At 31.3% G+C, this 19,199-nt stretch overlaps 1 protein-coding gene across 1 annotated transcript in view; it reads left to right on the forward strand.

Moving 5' to 3' along the window:
- Positions 1–19,199, forward strand: part of phlpp2 (PH domain and leucine rich repeat protein phosphatase 2) — a 91,851-nt gene that overhangs the window by 46,352 nt on the left and 26,300 nt on the right. The window contains 5 exon segments of the mRNA XM_051114432.1: positions 3,485–3,675; positions 6,523–6,648; positions 10,531–10,685; positions 15,790–15,936; positions 18,234–18,464. Of these exon segments, the coding sequence (XP_050970389.1) occupies positions 3,485–3,675; positions 6,523–6,648; positions 10,531–10,685; positions 15,790–15,936; positions 18,234–18,464 (850 nt within the window).

Here is a 19,199-nt window from a genome sequence, read left to right on the forward strand (position 1 = left end):
TCACATATTTATTTTCAATTATTGCATGAATTTTTATTATTTTATTTTATTTTATTTTATTTTATTTCTGAAGGTTTGATCCTCCATACGCAAAGGTAATCAATATGTAAAAATGTGTTTTAAAAAAGAATTCTGTGAAATTTACAGTAAAACACCATTAAAAATATAACAATGAAATAAACAAAATAAATAAAATAAAGCAATATAGAAAAATATAGAAAAATTATTACAAATTACAAATGCATGAAACTTATTATTATATTATTACAACTTAAAAATACAATTTTAACTTAAAATACACAATCTAAAAATTAAAATCTAATTTAAAATATTAATAAAATACTATAATAGTGTATAAATAATACTAAAATAAATTAATCTAGAGTCCTTCATTAAATGATTTTACTGAATCACTATCATTGTTGACTGATTTTTAGGTTGATAGTTACTTGTTTACAATTTCTGTAATAATTTAATGTTTTTATAATGCTATTTTAATTTAAAAAAACATTATGTAATGATTTAAAATGCGAAAATATTACCAAAATAGTCTAGTGTAACATTGAAACAAACATTTTCTGTTAAGCTGCTTTGACACCGCAATATAAAAACACGCATTGTGAAAAGTGCTAGACAAATAAACTTGAATTGAATTGTAGTGTATGTAGCAGATTTACCATTATATAAACCTTCTGTTTTTTAATACAAAAGTTATAATTATTTATTTCTGAGATGTAACGATGACTAGTAACATGCAACATAATGAGGTCATGTGACATGTTATTCTTTAACGTTTAAGCATGTAGAATGCTTTCACAGGCTATTTCACAGGAATTACACAATGCACAGTGTGCACAGTATGCATTAAACATACAGTTCCTCGTCTAAGTGGTTTACCGCAGGTGCTCCCACCCAAACTCACACCAGCGCTCGAGTCAGAATTTGACACGTCGGACAACTCAAACAAACCGAACAGTGTTTTGAAAGCAGCACGTTTACACTCTTCATGAGGTCAACCTACACATGCTTGACTTACAGACGCTCTATGCATCTCAGGCGAGAATATTTTAACATCCAGAATATTACATACTTCACTATTAAAATCCAAAGTTTGGTAAAGTTTCCACTGATTTCAAGATATAATATGATTAGTTAACAACAGTTAACTTTTGCATAATGTATCTTGTTAATGCACTGAAAATTTTTCATGCTATTGAGCTGATCTACAGTTACAAGCTATACTGGTTAATGATCGAGCTGGATCTGATGTACGACATTACTCTCCATACTTGGTGCTGCTCATGGAGGGTGTGTGTGTGTGTGTGAATTACTATGAGCTGACCGATACATGTGACATGGTTTACTGGCAGCCCTATTCACCCGTTTTCTACGTCCCACCGTGAGCTCACACTTCACACTACATATGGACTTCATTAGCACATCAATCTGTGTGTGATGTACGGACGGTTACTCCTTAGGAAGCTCTGTCAACTCTATACACTAGTATGCAAATTACTTTAGACCCTTCAAAACCAGTGTTTGCTATTTTAGTATGATTTGTATGCTATTACATTATATTATTAAAATTAAATAAAAGCGCGTATTTATATTTCAGTTTTATTTTTTAATAATTTTATTACTTCAGCTTATTCCAGTTAGTTGCCTAAGCAACATTTCTAATGTTTAAGTTCTTATCTAATTTCATTTTAGCTTTATTTCAGTTTCCATAAATGATATTAGAGTTAGTTTTAGTTAATAATAACCACGTTGTCTGTATTGTAAATGAGCAGCATGATGTAATGTCACACACCAGGGCTGTTAAAAATATATATTGCAAAAAATCTAATATAAATGTATAAATGTATATCTAAATAAATCTACTCCACTTTCTGCTGAATGAAAGATTAATTATTTCTCCTTTCCTTTAAACATGGAAAAAAGGATCAGTGACAACGCACATTTATTTTGTAAATATTAATTTATTTAAAAAGTACAACTGATACATACAGGCACTTCTATTTTGAGAATGTCTTGCATGATTTGAATTGAAACTCATTTTAATATTTTTGAGAGGCTTCGAGTGTGAAGCATCTATTCTGACGTCATAATGAGAAAAATAGATGAAAAAACGTATTTTATCATATATTATATTAATTTTTATTATGTAGTTTGGCATAATCTTTTATTATTATTATTAATATTTTTTAAATTATTTATGATTAATTTTTTAAGAACATTTGAAAAACATGTGTAAGGAGAATCAATGTCGTGCAACCATAAAACAAACAAACAAACAAAAACACCTCTTGTGCAATTGGTTGGTTAAGGGTTAGTTTAGGTTATCAAATCTAATGTGGCTCTCCAAAACATAATAATTCACAAAATTAATAGTACTTTTAATAACTTTACTTAATATACTTAATAATACTCAATAATTGTAAGTATTTTGGTAACAGTTACAATAAGGATACATTAGATAACATTAGTTAATGTATTAACCAACATTAACTATCAGTGAGTAATACATTCATTACAGTATTTATGTTAATGTTAACTCACTTCTATTAAATAGCAAATGCTACCAGATACAACTTTTTAAAATTATTTTTATCAATGTTTTTATGGTAACACTTTACAGTAAGGTTCATTAGTTAACATAAATTAATTACATTAGTTAAGATGAACTGAGAACGAACAATACTTCTATAGCATTTACGAATCTTAATGTTAACTTCAGTATTTACTAATGCATTTTTAAAATCACAGGTTGCGTTTGTTAATGTTACTTAACGCACTGTTAACTAACATGAACTAACATGAAAAAACAATGAACGACTATTATTATTTACTAACATTAACAAAGATTAATAAATAGTGTAATAAACGTATTGTTCATTGTTCTTTTATATTAGTTAATACATCAGTGTTAACAAGTGACACCTTTTTGTAGTGTTACTGTTTTTATTCATAATTTTTAATAATGTATTAGTACTTATTAATGTTAAAATTAATGTTAACTAAGATTAATAAATGCTTTGGCAGCATTTTTCATTGTTAGTTCATGTTAACTAATGCTGTTAACTAATGTAAACTAATGAGACCTTATTGTAAAGTGTTACCAGTATTTAAATAACATTTTAAGCATCTTTTAATGTAAAAGTATTTAAAAAAGTTTATTTGAGTTGATGGTTTGCTCCACCTGACAATTTTAGACTCATTAAATTTAAACTTTTCATGAAAATTTGATGGAAACTATCCAAAACTATACAAAACCAACATGAACACAAAGTGTGCGTTGCTAAGAACTTGTCACATGTGTTTTAAAAGGCTTTAAAAAGGATACTTTTGACCCATTGACCTCTACATCAAAACTTTCTAATAACACCTTTGCGTAGTAGGATCGACTTCTGTGTGGGAAAATATACCTGTTTAGTTTGATAAATTCTATCAGTACTCTAACATATATTCATGTGTGTTTTCACAGAGAAACCAGTGAACGCAGACCAGCAGGAGCGCACTCTTCTGAAGGGTGTGTTCAGCGTCAGGAAGGGAAAGACGCAGCTCCATAAATGGGCCGAGCGGCAGGTCATTCTCTGCGGGACGAGTCTCATCGTGGCCTCTGTCAAGGACAGCCTGACCGGCAAGATGCACATCCTACCCCTGGTTGGTGGGAAGGTAGGGGTCCACAGACACCCACACACACACACATACACACCCCGGGCTCCAGGAACAGATAACAGAGAGCAGATGCATCAACACAGCTGTGAATGAATGACGATGAGGAGGGAAGAGAGAGAGATGCACGACAATCAGTCCTTTCTCTCCAGCGTGTGTTAAAGGAACATTCTGGGTTGTTTTGAGGCAAATGTCTGTGGACAGTATGTGTGGCATGCTGTCAATACCACACACAATACTTTCAGTTTACAATCATTTCAGCTTCAATTTACAGTAATAGCAGTTGAGCGGCCCAGAGGGTTTACAAGCAGAAATGTGTTTTTGTTAAAGCACTTGCATGAATTTGTTAGTTAAAAAAAATTGAATTTTTAAATCATCCAAAGCAGGATTTTACTAAGCAGTAGAGAAACTATTAGTTTTAAAAAGTAATGTTCTTAATTGTAATTTGTAATTGTCGTTCAAAAGTTTGGGATCAGTAAGATTTGTTATGCAAATTATGCAAGGGTGCATTTTATTTGATCGAAAATACAGAAAAAACAGTAATATTGTGAAATATTATTGCAATTTAAAAAAAATGGTTTACTATTTTAATATAATTTAAAATATGATTTATTTCTGTGATGCAAAGCTGAATTTTCAGCATCATTACTCCAGTCATTAGTGCCACATGATCCTTCAGAAATCAGTCTAGTGATGATTTATTATCAATGTTGGAAAATGATGTGTTGCTTAATACTTTTTTTGAAACTGTGATTTTTTTTATTTTTTTTTTCCAGCATTCTTTGATGAATAGAAAGTTTAAAAGAACAGCATTTATTTGAAATAAAAATCTTTTGTAACAATATACAATACCGTTTAAAAGTCAGTAGATTTTTTTTTCCTAAAAGAAATCAATACTTTCATTCACCAAAGGTGTTAAATTGATAAAAATTGATAGTAAAGACTTCAGATGTTAGAAAATATTTGTATTTTGAATAAATGCTGTTCTTTTTAACATTCTATTCATCAAAGATTCCTAAAAAAATGTATCATAGGTTCCAAAAAGTTGATAATAAAGCAGCATATTAGACTGATTTCTGCAGGATCATGAGACACTGAATACTGGAGTAATGATGCTGAAAATTCAGTTTTGCATCAGATAAATAAATTACATTTTAAAGAATGTTAAAATAGAAAACCATTATTTTAAATTGTAATAATATTTCACAATATTACAATTTTTATTCTGTGTTTCTGATCAAACAGATCAGATTTTTTTTTTAAAACATCGAAAACCTTACTGATTTCAAACTTTTAAATGGAAGTGTAATTTAATGTACACTGCCAGTCAAAAGATTTTTAATGTTTTTTAAGAAGTCTCTTAGAAGGCTTAATTTATTTAATCCAAAATGCAGAAAAAAAAGTAATATTGTGAAATATTTTACTATTTGAAATTTTTTACTCATTTATTTATTTATTTATTTACTTACTTTTTTTTTTTTTTTTTTACTGTATTTACTATTTGAAATTGTACTATTTGAAATATATTCTATTTGAAATATATGTTTTCTATTTGAATATATTTTAAAATCTAATTTATTCCTGTGAGCAAATCTAAATTTTCAGCACAATTACTCCAGTCTTTGGTGTTACATAATCATTCAGAAATCAGTCTAATATGTTGATTTGCTGTGCAAGAAACAAAAAAAAAAGAAATACTCAGCTGTTTTCAACATAATAGTAATAGTAATAATAATAATAATAATAATAATAATAATAATAAATGTTTTTGAAAGCAATTCAGAATATTAGAATGATTTTTGAAGGATGATGTGACCGAATTAATGATGCTAATAATTCAGCTTTGAAATCACAGGAATAAATTGCATTTTATAATATATTCAAACAGAAAACAGTTATTTTAAATTTGCTTTATTTTGGATGAAACAAATGCAGGCTTGAAAAACATTAAAATTCTTACTGTTCAAAAACTTTTCAAATTTTAAAATGTAATATATTTTACATGTACTAAATTTCTGTACTAAATGTAAATGAAACTAAAGTTTCAAAGATAGCAAAAGTAATTATGAAATTTCAAGCATGGATGTAATTAATTCCATCTTAAGTGGGTCAGAAAAGCACTATAATAATTGCAATTAACATGAAAGCAAGTGTCTATTAGCAAATCATCACTTGCCCACCAATGGATCCACTGCAGAATGAGAGTCCAAACAGCTGATAAAAACATCACAATAATCCACAAGCAACTCCAGTACATCAGTTAACATCTTGAGAAACAAAAGGCTGAATGTTTGTCAGAAACAAATCCATCATTAAGATGTTTTTAACTTCAAACCATTGCCTCCAGCTAAAGCCCTATATCCATAATATTGCTTTCTCCACTGAAAAAGTTGTCATGTTTTCTGAATCAGGAGAAAAATATGCACAGTTCAAGCACTTTTTACAAGCCAAAACAGTTTTGAAATAAATATGTGGGTGGATTTTGATGTGAGAGGACAACAGGAGATGGACTTTGTCACTGGAGGAAGCTTCATTATGGATTATGGACTATTTTATTTTGACTACAATTCACGCTTTAGAGTTAAAATGCCTTAATGATGGATTTGTTTCTTACAAACATGCAACTTTTTGCTTCTCATGATATTAATTGATGAACTAGAGTTGTGTGGATTACTTTATTCTTTTAAGAGCATATGATTACCAAGTCAATAAATATTTTGATTGACAGAATGAACGCTTCTGAAGATAAAGTGCAGGATTTACGGATGTTTCATGACATGGAAGTGTTTTCTCAAAGCATGTAGTGTCTCCATTACAAACTGTTGACATCCTGCTTTCTTGGCTCAGGTGGAGGAGGTGAAGCGGAGGCAGCACTGTCTGATGTTCAGCTCGGCCGGACCGCAGGCCCAGACCTACTACGTTAACTTTGACACGCTGGCCGACTACCAGCGCTGGCATCGGCAGGCTTCTAAAGTGAGTGATTGTGCTTTATCTAATCTAGACAAGCATGAAGATTTCATTAGCAAACCCACAGTGATTCAGCAGGCGATCTGTGTTTTCTCTTCTTTCAATTTTTCAATAAAAAACGCCTTACAGACCGTACGTGTTTGTATTTTCCGTTCGGAGGGACGCGCCGTACCCACCGCCCGCAGTGAACAGCTTTGCTGAAACAGCTGTCTGTGTTTTCATTTGTGTTTTGAGCACACACATTTATTGTCTTGCACTTGTATGTTTGCTTTTGTGTTTGGTTTCTCTGCGCTCTGTTGGTCCTCATTTGTCTTAATCACCTAATTAATTGGCATTCCAAACTCCGGCTGCGTCTCTGGAGTCTAATGAGGTCTGACCATCTCTGGAGAGCACAGCGAGCTCCCCTACACCAGAACCGTCCTGAATAATGCAAAACGCATTCTGAACAATTGTGTGCGAGGGTGATCCTGAGGTAAAGGGCTGTTTGAGGTGGCATGATAAATGAGAAAGAGAGAGGCTTTGTCGAGTGTGTGAGTGTATTTAATGTGCGTCGCAACAGCCGTTGTGCTGTGAGGTCCGATTGACTCGGTTATAAAGGAACCTTTCAATCCAATCCAAGTCACTGACAAAAGCTAAAACTGAAACGATTAAATATCCTTTTTGTCAGTTAATGCTAAAATGAACGATATTATACACTGCCATTCAAAAGACTTTATTTGTCATTTTTTTTAACGAAGTCTCTTGTGCCCAACATAGAAATTAACAGAAGAAGAAAAAAGGTCTTTCCGAAAATTCTGATGCTGATTTATTATCAGTGTTGGAAACTGTGAGCTTAATATTATTTTGGAACCTGTGATTCTTTTATCAGGATTCTTTAATAAAATGCGTTTATTCAAAATGGAAATCTAACAACTTACAGCAATGACAAAGGCTACAAACACTTTTTATCAATTTAACACATCCTTGCTGGATAAAGGTATTCATTTCTTTCAGAAAAAGAAATTAAAAAATGTACTGAACCCAAATATTTAAATGTTTTTTTTATATTGTTTTTATGTAAAGATTTTCCAAAAACATATTAAGCAGCACAACTGTTTTCAACATTTATAATAAATCAGCATATTAGAAAGATTTCTGAAGGATCATGTGACACTGAAGACTGAGGTAATGATGCTGAAAATCCAGCTATACACCACAGGAATAAATTATATTTGAAAGTATATTAAAATAGAAAACTGTTATTTTAATTATAATAATATTTTACAATATAATAGTTTTTTTTCTGTATTTTTGATCAAATAAATGCACGCATGATGAGCATAAGAGTCTAAGTCACAAGTCTTACTGATCTCATACTTTTGAACGGCAGTGTATAAAAACTTTATCCTGAACGAAAATTAAAAATGTTAAAAAAAAGAGCTTTTTTTAACTATTTTATAAAGTAAATCTCATAAGCACTTAACAAAATTACTTAAACTAAAACAAAAAATGATAAAAGTTCATTCTAAATATTAATAAATATTTTAATAGTATATAAATAATACTAAATTATTTTTATTTGTTTTATTTATTTTTTTGGAAAATTAGGGTTTTGTTGTTATTTTTTAAATATTAAAACATCAAACGTTATGTAACTATGAAAATACAGTGGTGTGACTAAGTAAAACGGTTATAACACCTCGAATACATTCAAATAAAGTAAAAATGATTTCTTAAAAAAAATATGAATTTTTAGAGTAGGACATGAAGTCAAAATGTTTTATGATTATAATGAAAGAAATTCTTAAGTAGCTATAAAATACAAAAGCACATGAAACAGTATTATTTGTGATTTATGGTAATATTAATAGTATTTTAACGCAAATATGTTTGGTAACAAATTATTATTCTTTTTAATTAATTTCATTAATTTTCAGAGTTTGTTTGTGGTAATATTAGTCATTTCTAAGGTAAATTTACGTTTCTGTTTTGACCTCTTATTTGCTTCTAAGTGCTTCTATTTTGCCTTTTCAAATATGACCTTTCATGCAGTGTGTCATGTAGCTGTATGTGAACATAAACCATCTACAAAGTTGTGAAGCCGACAGTGCACGATAAATAGTTATTGTTTATCAAAAAAAGAGTCAGTTTACAATCGCCTGAACGAGTGGTCAGGAATTCGAATCTTCTTCTGTTACGGCCACATGTCACGAAGTAACACATTTGCATAATGCCCGCCCACGTTCTACGTCACAAACAACTTGCCCGCCCACAAACTGTAAAATTTCCATGTGGTTTACGTCATGTCAAGAAGATGCTGTATCCTACGCTGTGAGAGTAAATTTGTTTTATATTCACTTCCAAAAGATGAATCTACAAAGATTGTATTTTCTAGCAATCGTTCAAAATACGTAGTTGTGTATGTTATGTTGTGCAACAACCCTGCACATGTCTTGCTAACCGGCTAAATCACGCTTCTGTTTGTGATTGACGCAGCTTGACTGTCTGTCTGTCTCATTAGTTGGAGTAATGATATAGGATGGCGCACGAAGCGGCTTTCACACCGAATGCGGAAAGCGTTCATAGACTGTCTGTCTATGAAACCCATTCATTTCAATTGCTTGTGACAGCTTGTTTCTGCGTCGACCAAAGTGCACGCGCAGCGGAGAGCACCACTGGTGCGCAAGACGCTCTCAAAGTTCAAATCGTGTTCGATGTGAAAGCTGCTAAATGCATTATACAGTGTTGAAGTTTACAAGATGTGCCCGGTTCGTTAACATAAGCAAATTGCGAGCACTTTCCACGGTAGACCGTGCTTACTTCAACCGTTTCATTGTCAAACTCCGGCTCGAATTGGTATGGTAAAATCAATGCCATCTTTTCTATGTATTGACAAGACTCCAGGGCTGTCATTCAGTTACGGCAATGGGCGTATCGTTTTCCGACGTGCGCTGTACGCGGTAAACCAATCATAAAGGACTGCATCATCTGACCAATCACAGCAGTGAGGGCTCACGGAGAGGAGGGGTTTAGAGAGACTGATTCTTCGAACTGCTTCGCATGAGTCGTTTACAAATCGTTTAGAAATGAGGTAAAATATAATCTATTTTTGGAGAAAACTAAAGTGTTTTTTGACCTTGCATACATGTAAACCTGTTTTAGGAGTCTCATAAAACAATATTAGCAACCTTTAAAATGGCCTAATAGGAGCACTTTAAATAATATACATGAACAAAAGATTATGCTAAACTGCTTCTGTTCCTCTTTTATGGCTTCTTAAAACTTTCTTTCATTATAATCCATTTTGACATTTTGACTTTATGTCCTACAAAACCGAAATTAATTTGAATTTAGAAATTGAAAACAAGTTCATCACAGAAGAGCTGTATTCCAGTAAATGTCTGCATGAATTGCATTTTATTTCTTTGTTTTTTAATTAATAGATTTCAACACAAAATATTACCATGACATCATTGACCCTTAGCATTAGTCCGTCCTTGTGGATTAACCGGCTCGCTGATGTCATGACAGCGTGCTTCATTTCACTCATTTGAGTTTGGCTCCCGCTGCAGTGCCTGAATGATGATGTCACCGCTGAGATCTTTAGCAATTTTTTATTAACCCTGTAAAACCTCACGTGAAAAACAGTTTATATAACCTATATGCTAAATAGACATATATAACAGACTAAATAAATAAATATTTGCATAACATTGGTTGTCTTTTACCTTTTTTCCACCATTTTATTCAAGCAATAAACCATTCAAGCCAAGGTCTTGCAGTACCCTGATTTTTTTTTCCCCATTATTAGGCTTCGTGCCATGCCTAACCTTATTTTGATATTGGCCATATAGCATCATATGGATGAGTAAAGAGTGGGGATGTTGATGAAGTGTGTGTGTTTTGTAGGTGGTGTCTCAAACTATCAGTCTGGTGGATTTATCCTGCTACAGTCTGGAGGAAGTGCCCGAGTATCTCTTCTACTGCCAGGACGTCACACACCTCAACCTGCGCCACAACTTCATGCGGCTGGACGGTCCTGGAGGACTCGTCAACTTCAACAGGTGAATTCAGCTTTAGATACAGTCTTCAAGCTTATTAGAGAGAGGAACAGAGCTAATGTTTTTCTGCTAGGTGTGCCTTTAGAAAAACCTTTCTTGAATGCTCTTTACATAATCACAAACTTATGCATATATTTAGGCATGTACATGCACTTATGTCGACGACAGCCGCTTCTGTGCAAACACAAGCAATAAGAGCATCACCAAATGGGAACTTACATAAGGAACAATGCTATTACACATAAATCATCAACTATGATTAGTGTTTAGATCGGTATGCTTGTCATCAGATGGCGGCGCAGCAGTACACAGGCCGTGTATATCTCTCTATGCAAAAGAAATGTCCAGGTTATGTTTCATCCCAAAATCAAGAGAAATATAATCTATAAGAAGCCTAAATTGTCCCTGATTTTTATTTTTTTCTTTAAAAAGTTTTTGGTAACACTTCACAATGAGGTTTTATTAATTAACATAAACATTAGTTAACTACTTTAGTTAACATGAACTAAGAATGAACAATAATTATGCAGCATTTAATAATCTTAATCATGTTCATTTCAACATTAACTAATGCATTATTACATCAAAAGCTGTGTTTGTTAACATTAGTTAATGCACTGTGAGCTAACAATGAATAACTGTATTTTAATTTACTAACGCTAACAAAGATTGATACATACTGTAATGAATGTTTTGTTCATTGTTTGTTCATTTTAGTTAATACATTAACTAATGTTAACAAATGACACCTTATTGTAAAGTGTTAGCAACTTATATATATATATATATATATGCTTAACATTTGAAAAAAATATGAAAACATACTTGAAAACAAATGTTAGCTGGAATTAAATAATATAAAAATATAAAAATAAAATAAAAGATTTATTTTTCATGTATTACTTGAAAACAAATGTTAACTGAAATTAAATCATATAAAAATATAAAATGTATATATATTTTTTAATTTTTCATGTATTACTTGAAAACAAATGTTAACTGGAATTAAATAATATAAAAATATAAAAATAAAATAAAATATTTATTTGTCATGTATTACTTGAAAACAAATATTAACTAAAATTAATATCAAAATGTGAAAAATAAAAAAATAATTTATTTTTCATGTATTACTTGAAAACAAATGTTAACTGGAATTAAATATAAAAATATGTCAAAAATTGTCTTATTTTTCATTTTTCATTTATCTTAAAGTACTAAAGTAACTAAAACTGAATAAACTAAAACTAACAAATAAAATTAAAAAAATGATTGACACTTTAAAATTAACGTGAGAATATTTAAATTAAAATATTTAATTTAAAATATTAATATTTAAAAATATTTAAAAACTGTAACAGTATATTTTAATGATACTAAAATAACACTTCACTGCAATATTCCGTTAAAAAAAATCTATTTTAACCTTGCAAAAAATGCAGAAGCTAATTAACATTGTTACATATTACAAATTTTTTTAAAATGTGACATCTAGAAATGTTGCTTTTATCAACTAACTTAAAGTACTCCTAAAATTAAAGCCAGAATAAAAATAAAGCAAAATAAATATTAAAAAACTAATAAAAAGCACAATAATATTACTAAAACCGAAGTCTAAAATTAAAAAAAGAGAGCTGGAAATATATATATATATATATATATATATATATATATATATATATATATATATATTAATATATTAAATATATATTAAATGTATAATATATATTCAAAGTTTATTTATTTATTTAACTTTAAAATGTGCAAACGTTCATTTAGTAAAAATTCCATTCACAAATGTTGCCATTATTTCCAGATTTAGCATCTTATTTTATTTGTGTTGATTTTGGGGTAAAATGTAACCCATACAGTTTCTGTCTCATGAAAGAAGCTTCTCTGCCATGTTACTACTTCAGAAAGCTTTGCTCCTTTACGTCTCTCCTTTCTGGTCTTTTCTTCCTCTAGCTCTCTCTCCCTCACCCTCTCTCTCCCTCTCTCTTTGCTTGTCTCAGCTGTGTCATATATTTAGTAACTGTGTGTGGTGGGCGGTGCAGGATGCGTAGGATGATGATGGTGATGTGTGTGTGTGTGTGTGTGTGTTAGAGATCTCAGCATATGTTCTGAGTCAGGCTGCCACCTCCACGGCTGTGTCATTGCCTTTCCTCCCATCCACATCATTGACTGGCAGCCACGTGTAGCTGCAGCCTCTCATGTTCAGGTTTGGTGCTGTAGTCATTTTAGTGTGGCTGTGAGATGCCCCGCTCAGGGCCTTGTGGTGTCAGGCGGTCGCTCGGGGCCGGACGAGCGCTCTTTGGCAGTCATCCGTCCATGAAGAGCTCCGTCTGACAGCGTCGTTTGCCTGTGGTAACAAGGATACAAAGGCCATTGAGCCAGTTACCGGAAACAGGAGTGTGGGAAATCGGGCAGGAGAGACCAGGACAGGCATGCGATGATGTCACTCGGCTTGAAACAAGAGACTTTGAAAGTAATAGTTATGTATACCGCAAGTGGTTATTTTATTAGTGCTCTTTGCTAAGGCATCACTGTTTCTGTTGCTCATATTTATAGATTTGAGCAAAGCCATAACCCTCTGTATTTAACTGTAGCACAGCTCGTCCTACACTGTTTGTGCCACAGACATGAATGAGATTTAAAAACAAGCTGGTTGTTGAGGAGAAGTGTGCTGTTACTGTTCTGAGGGATCGGACTTACAGTTTTTGACTGGAAGATGTATTTATTTATTTATATACGTTGATAATAAATGGGGTCTTTTAAAAATCTGATTTTAATTTTAATATATTTTAAAGTGTAATTTATTCCTGTGCTGCAAAGCTGAATTTTCAGCATTATTACTCCAGTTTTCAGTTATTCATTCTAGTATTCTGATTTGCTGCTCTGGAAACATTTTTGATTATTATATTGAAAACATTTTTTTTTCTGCTTTTTTAAACTCTGATAAATGGAATTTTCAAAAGAACAGATTTTTAAAAAATATATTTTGTAACATTATAAATGTCTTTACTGTTGCCCCTGATCAATTTAATATGGAAGCCAGTTTCCACCACTGAATAAAAAAAAAAGGTTATTACATCTTTTAATCTCACAATTCTTTTTCTTCTCAGAATTCCGTGATGTAAACTCAAAACTGTGAGAAATAATGTCAGAACTGCAAGATAAAAACTTTTGTCTCGCAAATGTGTTTATATCTTGCAATTCTGACTTTTTTCTGAGAACTGCATGATATAAACTCACAATTGCAAGAAATTATGTCAGAAATACAAGATAAAACCCCTAATTTCGGACTTTTTTTCTCTCAAATACAAGTTTATATCTCGCAATTCTGAGGCTTTTCTCAATTTTGCTTGATATATATATCAGAACTGCATGATATAAACTCGCAATTGCAAGAGATAATGTCAGAATTATGAGATAAAAACCCTAAATGACCCTAAAACCCTTCTGACTTTTTTCTCACAAATACGAGTTTATATCTCGCAGTTCTGGCTTTTTCCTGTTTTGGGTGATATAAACTCACTATTGTGAGAATTAATATCAGAATTACGAGATAAAAACCCTAAATTTGGACTTTTTTCTTGCAAATACAAGTTTATATCTTGCAATTCTGACTTTTTTCTGACGATTGTGAAATAAACTATTGGCGAGAAGTAATGTCAGAATTGTGAGGTTAAAAACCTTTCATTCTGAATTTTTTTCTTGCAAATACAAGTTTATATCTCACTGTTCTTTTTTTCTCGCAATTCTGATTTTTTTTTTTCTTTCTCAGAATTGCGTTATATGAACTTGCAATTGTGAGAAATAATGTCAGATTTGTGAGATAAAAACTCTCAATTCTGCCTTTTTTTTGTAAATACGAGTTTTTATCTTTTTATCTTTTATTCTTTTTTTCTCGTAGTTCTGACTTTTGTCTAAATTGTGTTATATAAACTCACAGTTGCAAGAAATGATGGCAGATTTACGAGATAAAAAACCTAATTTCCGACTTTTTTCTCGCAAATATAAGCATATATCTCTTAATTCTGACTTTTGTCTCAGAATTGCGTTATAAACTCGCAATTGCAAGAAATAATGTCAGAATTGTGAGGAAAAAAAAAACTAAATTCAGACTTTTTTTTTTTTTGGAAATATGAGTTTATTTCTCACAATTCTGACTTTGTTTTTCTCTGAATTGTGAGATAAACTCACAACTGAGAGTTATAAAGTCAGAATTGCAATACAAACTCGCAACTGAGAAATAAACTTGCAATTCTGAGAAAAAGAATTCTCAGAAATGTGAGTTTAAGTCAGAATTGCAAGGTGTAAACTCGAAATTGAGAGAAAAAAAAAAGAGTCAGAATTGTTAGATAACAAGTCCCAATTACCTTTTTTTTTTTTTTTTTTTTTTTTTTTGTAATTCAGTGGTGGAAACGGGCTTCCTTAATTTAATGCATCCTTGCTGAATAAAAGTATTAATTTTAAAAATAAACAATAGCTTTTGAATGATAGTGTACATAAATATTCTACCTTGTATGTTACTTTTGGAATTTTAGGATGATGTAGAGGTAAATTTTACATGGCATAAAACTTAATTATTCAATTTTTGTGTTTCGTATTTATAGAATGCGTTTGATGTTTTCCTTGTCCTTTAGTCGATTGTCACACCTGCAAAATTTACTAAAAGAAAATCTCCCCATGGAATAGTAAAGATGCTCTCCCAGAAGAGATGTTGTCTATATTTTGATCAAAACTGTTTGACGTCTCCATTCGACGTGTCTCTTTTCTTAATTTGTCTCCAGGACACTTCTTTACAGAAATTTCATGTATTAAAATCAATTATTATTAATAAATAAGTAAATTAAATTTAACAGAATGATTGACTGATTGAAATCCAGTATGTTTGTGTGTTGGCTATATGCTGATTTTTTTTTTTCTAATTGGTGCTTTTATATATGCAGAGAAACAGTTTGTCAGGCTTCTTCTGCTAAATGTTCACTTGCACTCTAAATGCATTTGTTGTAAATCCATTATGCAGAAGTGTCCCATGTCTCATGATAGAGTCATATCATCAGGAAATAAGCGTGTCCATTAAGAGCACTGCATCTTTCCGCAGATTTGCCCAGCTGAGGAGCTTGAATCTTTCTCACAATGGACTGGGCGTTTTCCCCGAGTCGCTGTGTGAGATCCAGACACTGACGGAGCTCTATCTGTCCTGCAACGGCCTCAGTGCCGTCCCGGCCCGTGTCGAAAACCTCCAGAGGTCAGCACTCATGACACAACCTTACTATGCACAACACACTGTCTGTGACTGCTCGTTTAGCTAAACTGTAACTAGCAAATAATATACTGTTGTTTGCTTTTTACTGTTGCTGTATAAATACATTTCAAGTGACCGATCCTTTTTGTTCTTGCCAAAGTGACCTCTTTCTTTTTGTAATCAGCTTGAAGTGCACAAATGTGCCGTGTAGGTCATTTGAAAAACATCGCACAACATAATGAGGGTGATTATGGGTTATAATCTAAATAATCCTTTGATTTGCATGATTGTGTTTAAAATATTCAGTGCTTTATAGCAGCGCTGCTCCTGCAGTTACAGTCAGCTATATTCAAGTGCACTACCAAAGAGCCTGTCAAACGAACTGCTTTTTTTTTCACCTAAATGAGCCAGTGAAATGCATGAAGTTCAGCCGTGCATATTACGCTCGCAGATTAAATCAAGCATAAAAATCAGCCTAGTTTTACTGCTCTCAGCTCAGCTTTATACATATGAGGTGCTCTGAACATGAAGGAGGCCTGCGGTGGAGTCTTACTGAATGAACAGGGTACTCTCATTATTATAGAATGCTTTATATATTATATTATATTATAATATAATGTTTGATTTATCATATAATGTTGCTTTAATGAATAAACCATTATTCTATTCTATTCTATTCTATTCTATTCTATTCTATTCTGTTCTTCTATTCTATTCTATTCTATTCTTTTATTATATAATACTTGGCCTATCATATAATGTTGCTTTAATAAACAAATATTATTAATATTAATATTTTATATAAACAAATATTATTATATTAGAATATTATTATATTAGAATGCTTGATTTATCATATAATGCTGCTTTAATAAATTAATCATTAGAATATGTATTCTGTTCTATTCTATTATAGAATGATTGATCTATCATATAATGTTGCTTTAATGAATTATTTTAATAATTAACCATTATTATATTCTATTCTATTATAGAATGCCTGATCTATGATACAATGTTATTCTAATAAATTAACTATTATTCTATTCTATTCTATTCTATTCTATTCTGTTCTGTTTTAGACTGCCTGATCTATCATAAAATGTTATTCTAATAAATTTACCATTATGATATGTATATTCTATTCTGTTCTATTCTATTCTATTATAGAAAGATTGATCATATAATGTTGCTTTAATAATTGAACCATTATTCTATTCTATTATATTCCATTCTATTATAGAATGCCTGATCTAAGATAAAATGTAATTCTAATAAATCAAAGATTATTCTATTCAATTCTATTCTATTCTATTCTATTCTGTTCTATTCTAGACTGCCTCATCTATCATAAAATGTTATTCTTATAAATTAACCATTATAATATGTATATTCTATTCTGTTCTATTCTATTCTATTATAGAATGATTGATGTATCATATAATGTTGCTTTAATAATTGAACCATTATTCTATTCTCTTCTATTCTAGACTGCCTGATCTATCATAAAATGTTATTCTTATAAATTAACCATTATAATATGTCTATTCTATTCTATTCTATTCTATTCTATTCTATTCTATTCTATTCTAGAATGCCTAAACTATCATAAACTGTTGTTCTAATAAATTAACCATTATAATATGTATATTCTATTCAATTCTATTATGTTCTATTATAGAATACTTGGTCTATCATATAATTTTGCTTTAATAAATTAACAATTATTCTATTCTATTCTATTCTATTATTATAGAATACTTGGTATTTCATATAATGATACTTTAATGAATTAACCATTATAATATGTATTTTATTCTATTATACTTAATTCTATTTTATATTATTATTATAGAATATTGGTCTATAATAAATGCAGCTTGGCTCTATAATCTAATGTTGCTTTAAGGCGTGGCGCAAAATGGCAATGGAGATATGGCGAGAAAAGACACTGGTATTCAATAAATAAATACATTTATTAATAATGATATTTATGCATTTGGAAAAATGTTTCATATAAAAAATATAGTTCTTCAGCATAGCTGTAACTTTGACATTGTAGATGCACTACATAGACAAAAATTTGTGGACATAAAAGGTCTGGGACGAGATTAAAACAAAGATATTTTATTATATTGTGATAAATGTTGTATGTGAAAAAGTTCAAATCTGTTAATTTTAATAAAAATATCCATTATATAAATATCATCTTTAGAATCACAGTAACCACGTTATCTTTTTCCATGTTTTTTTAAAGCGAGTGTGTTTGGCTGTGCATTCATAGACTGTTATCTGCTCAGCTTACAGACACTGTGTTTGGATGGAAATCGCTTGGATTCTCTTCCGGAGGAGCTGGGCAGCCTCGTGCAGCTCTGCAGCTTGGGACTCTCCTTCAATGATTTCCCTCACATCCCGGGCGTGGTGGAGCGCCTCTGTACCCTGGACAAGCTGGCGATGGCGGGGAACAGGGTGGAGACTCTGGATCTGTGCAGCCTGCTACGAATGACTCACATTAAGAGTATTGATTTACGGTGAGCTGTTAGAAACGTCTTCCTCTCTCCATCTCTATCTGTCTCTGTGCGTCATGCTGTCGGTTTTACCTGCCTCCGTCTCCTTCTGTTCCTCATCGCCCTCTCTGTCCTGGAGCTTTATGCATAATGCAGGATCTATATACAATAGTAATGTAATAAGATCAGCTATCAGTAAATCACAGGTGACAGCAGCACAGCTCTGTTTGGTGGCTCTGTCACACGCAGCCAGACTACAGCACAGAAATCTGGTGCTTTTTGTAGATTATTCTGGTCGAAAAAGCTTATTTTGACAGGAAAGACCAACAATCTGACATATAAAGCATCCAGCCACAGTTTGCTGTTTTCTGAGTCATGTATGGGCAGTGAAATAGATCATATTACAATAATGATAAAGTGACGTAAAAAAAATATTCAAATAATGATATGACTATCTCCTCTAACTTTGTACACAAAATAGCCAAAAATGTTTATAGAAACAGATTCACAGACATTGAATCAGGAAACAAAGCAAAATGTACATTTCAACTGATGCTGTAAATGTTTTTTTTTTTACTTTAAAACAACAAATGCACATACATACATTATTATTAATGGTACTGTTGTTCATGTAAAAATGTTGTGGTTATGCATTTAATTAAAATTTTTATATTTTTATTATATGTTTTAGTCATTTTGAGCTTTTTTTTATTTTTTTAAACTGAACTGAACTTTTAATTTTTGTTGTATTTTAATTAT

This window comes from Labeo rohita, chromosome 7, assembly GCF_022985175.1.
Source record: "Labeo rohita strain BAU-BD-2019 chromosome 7, IGBB_LRoh.1.0, whole genome shotgun sequence".
Lineage (NCBI taxonomy): Eukaryota > Metazoa > Chordata > Actinopteri > Cypriniformes > Cyprinidae > Labeo > Labeo rohita.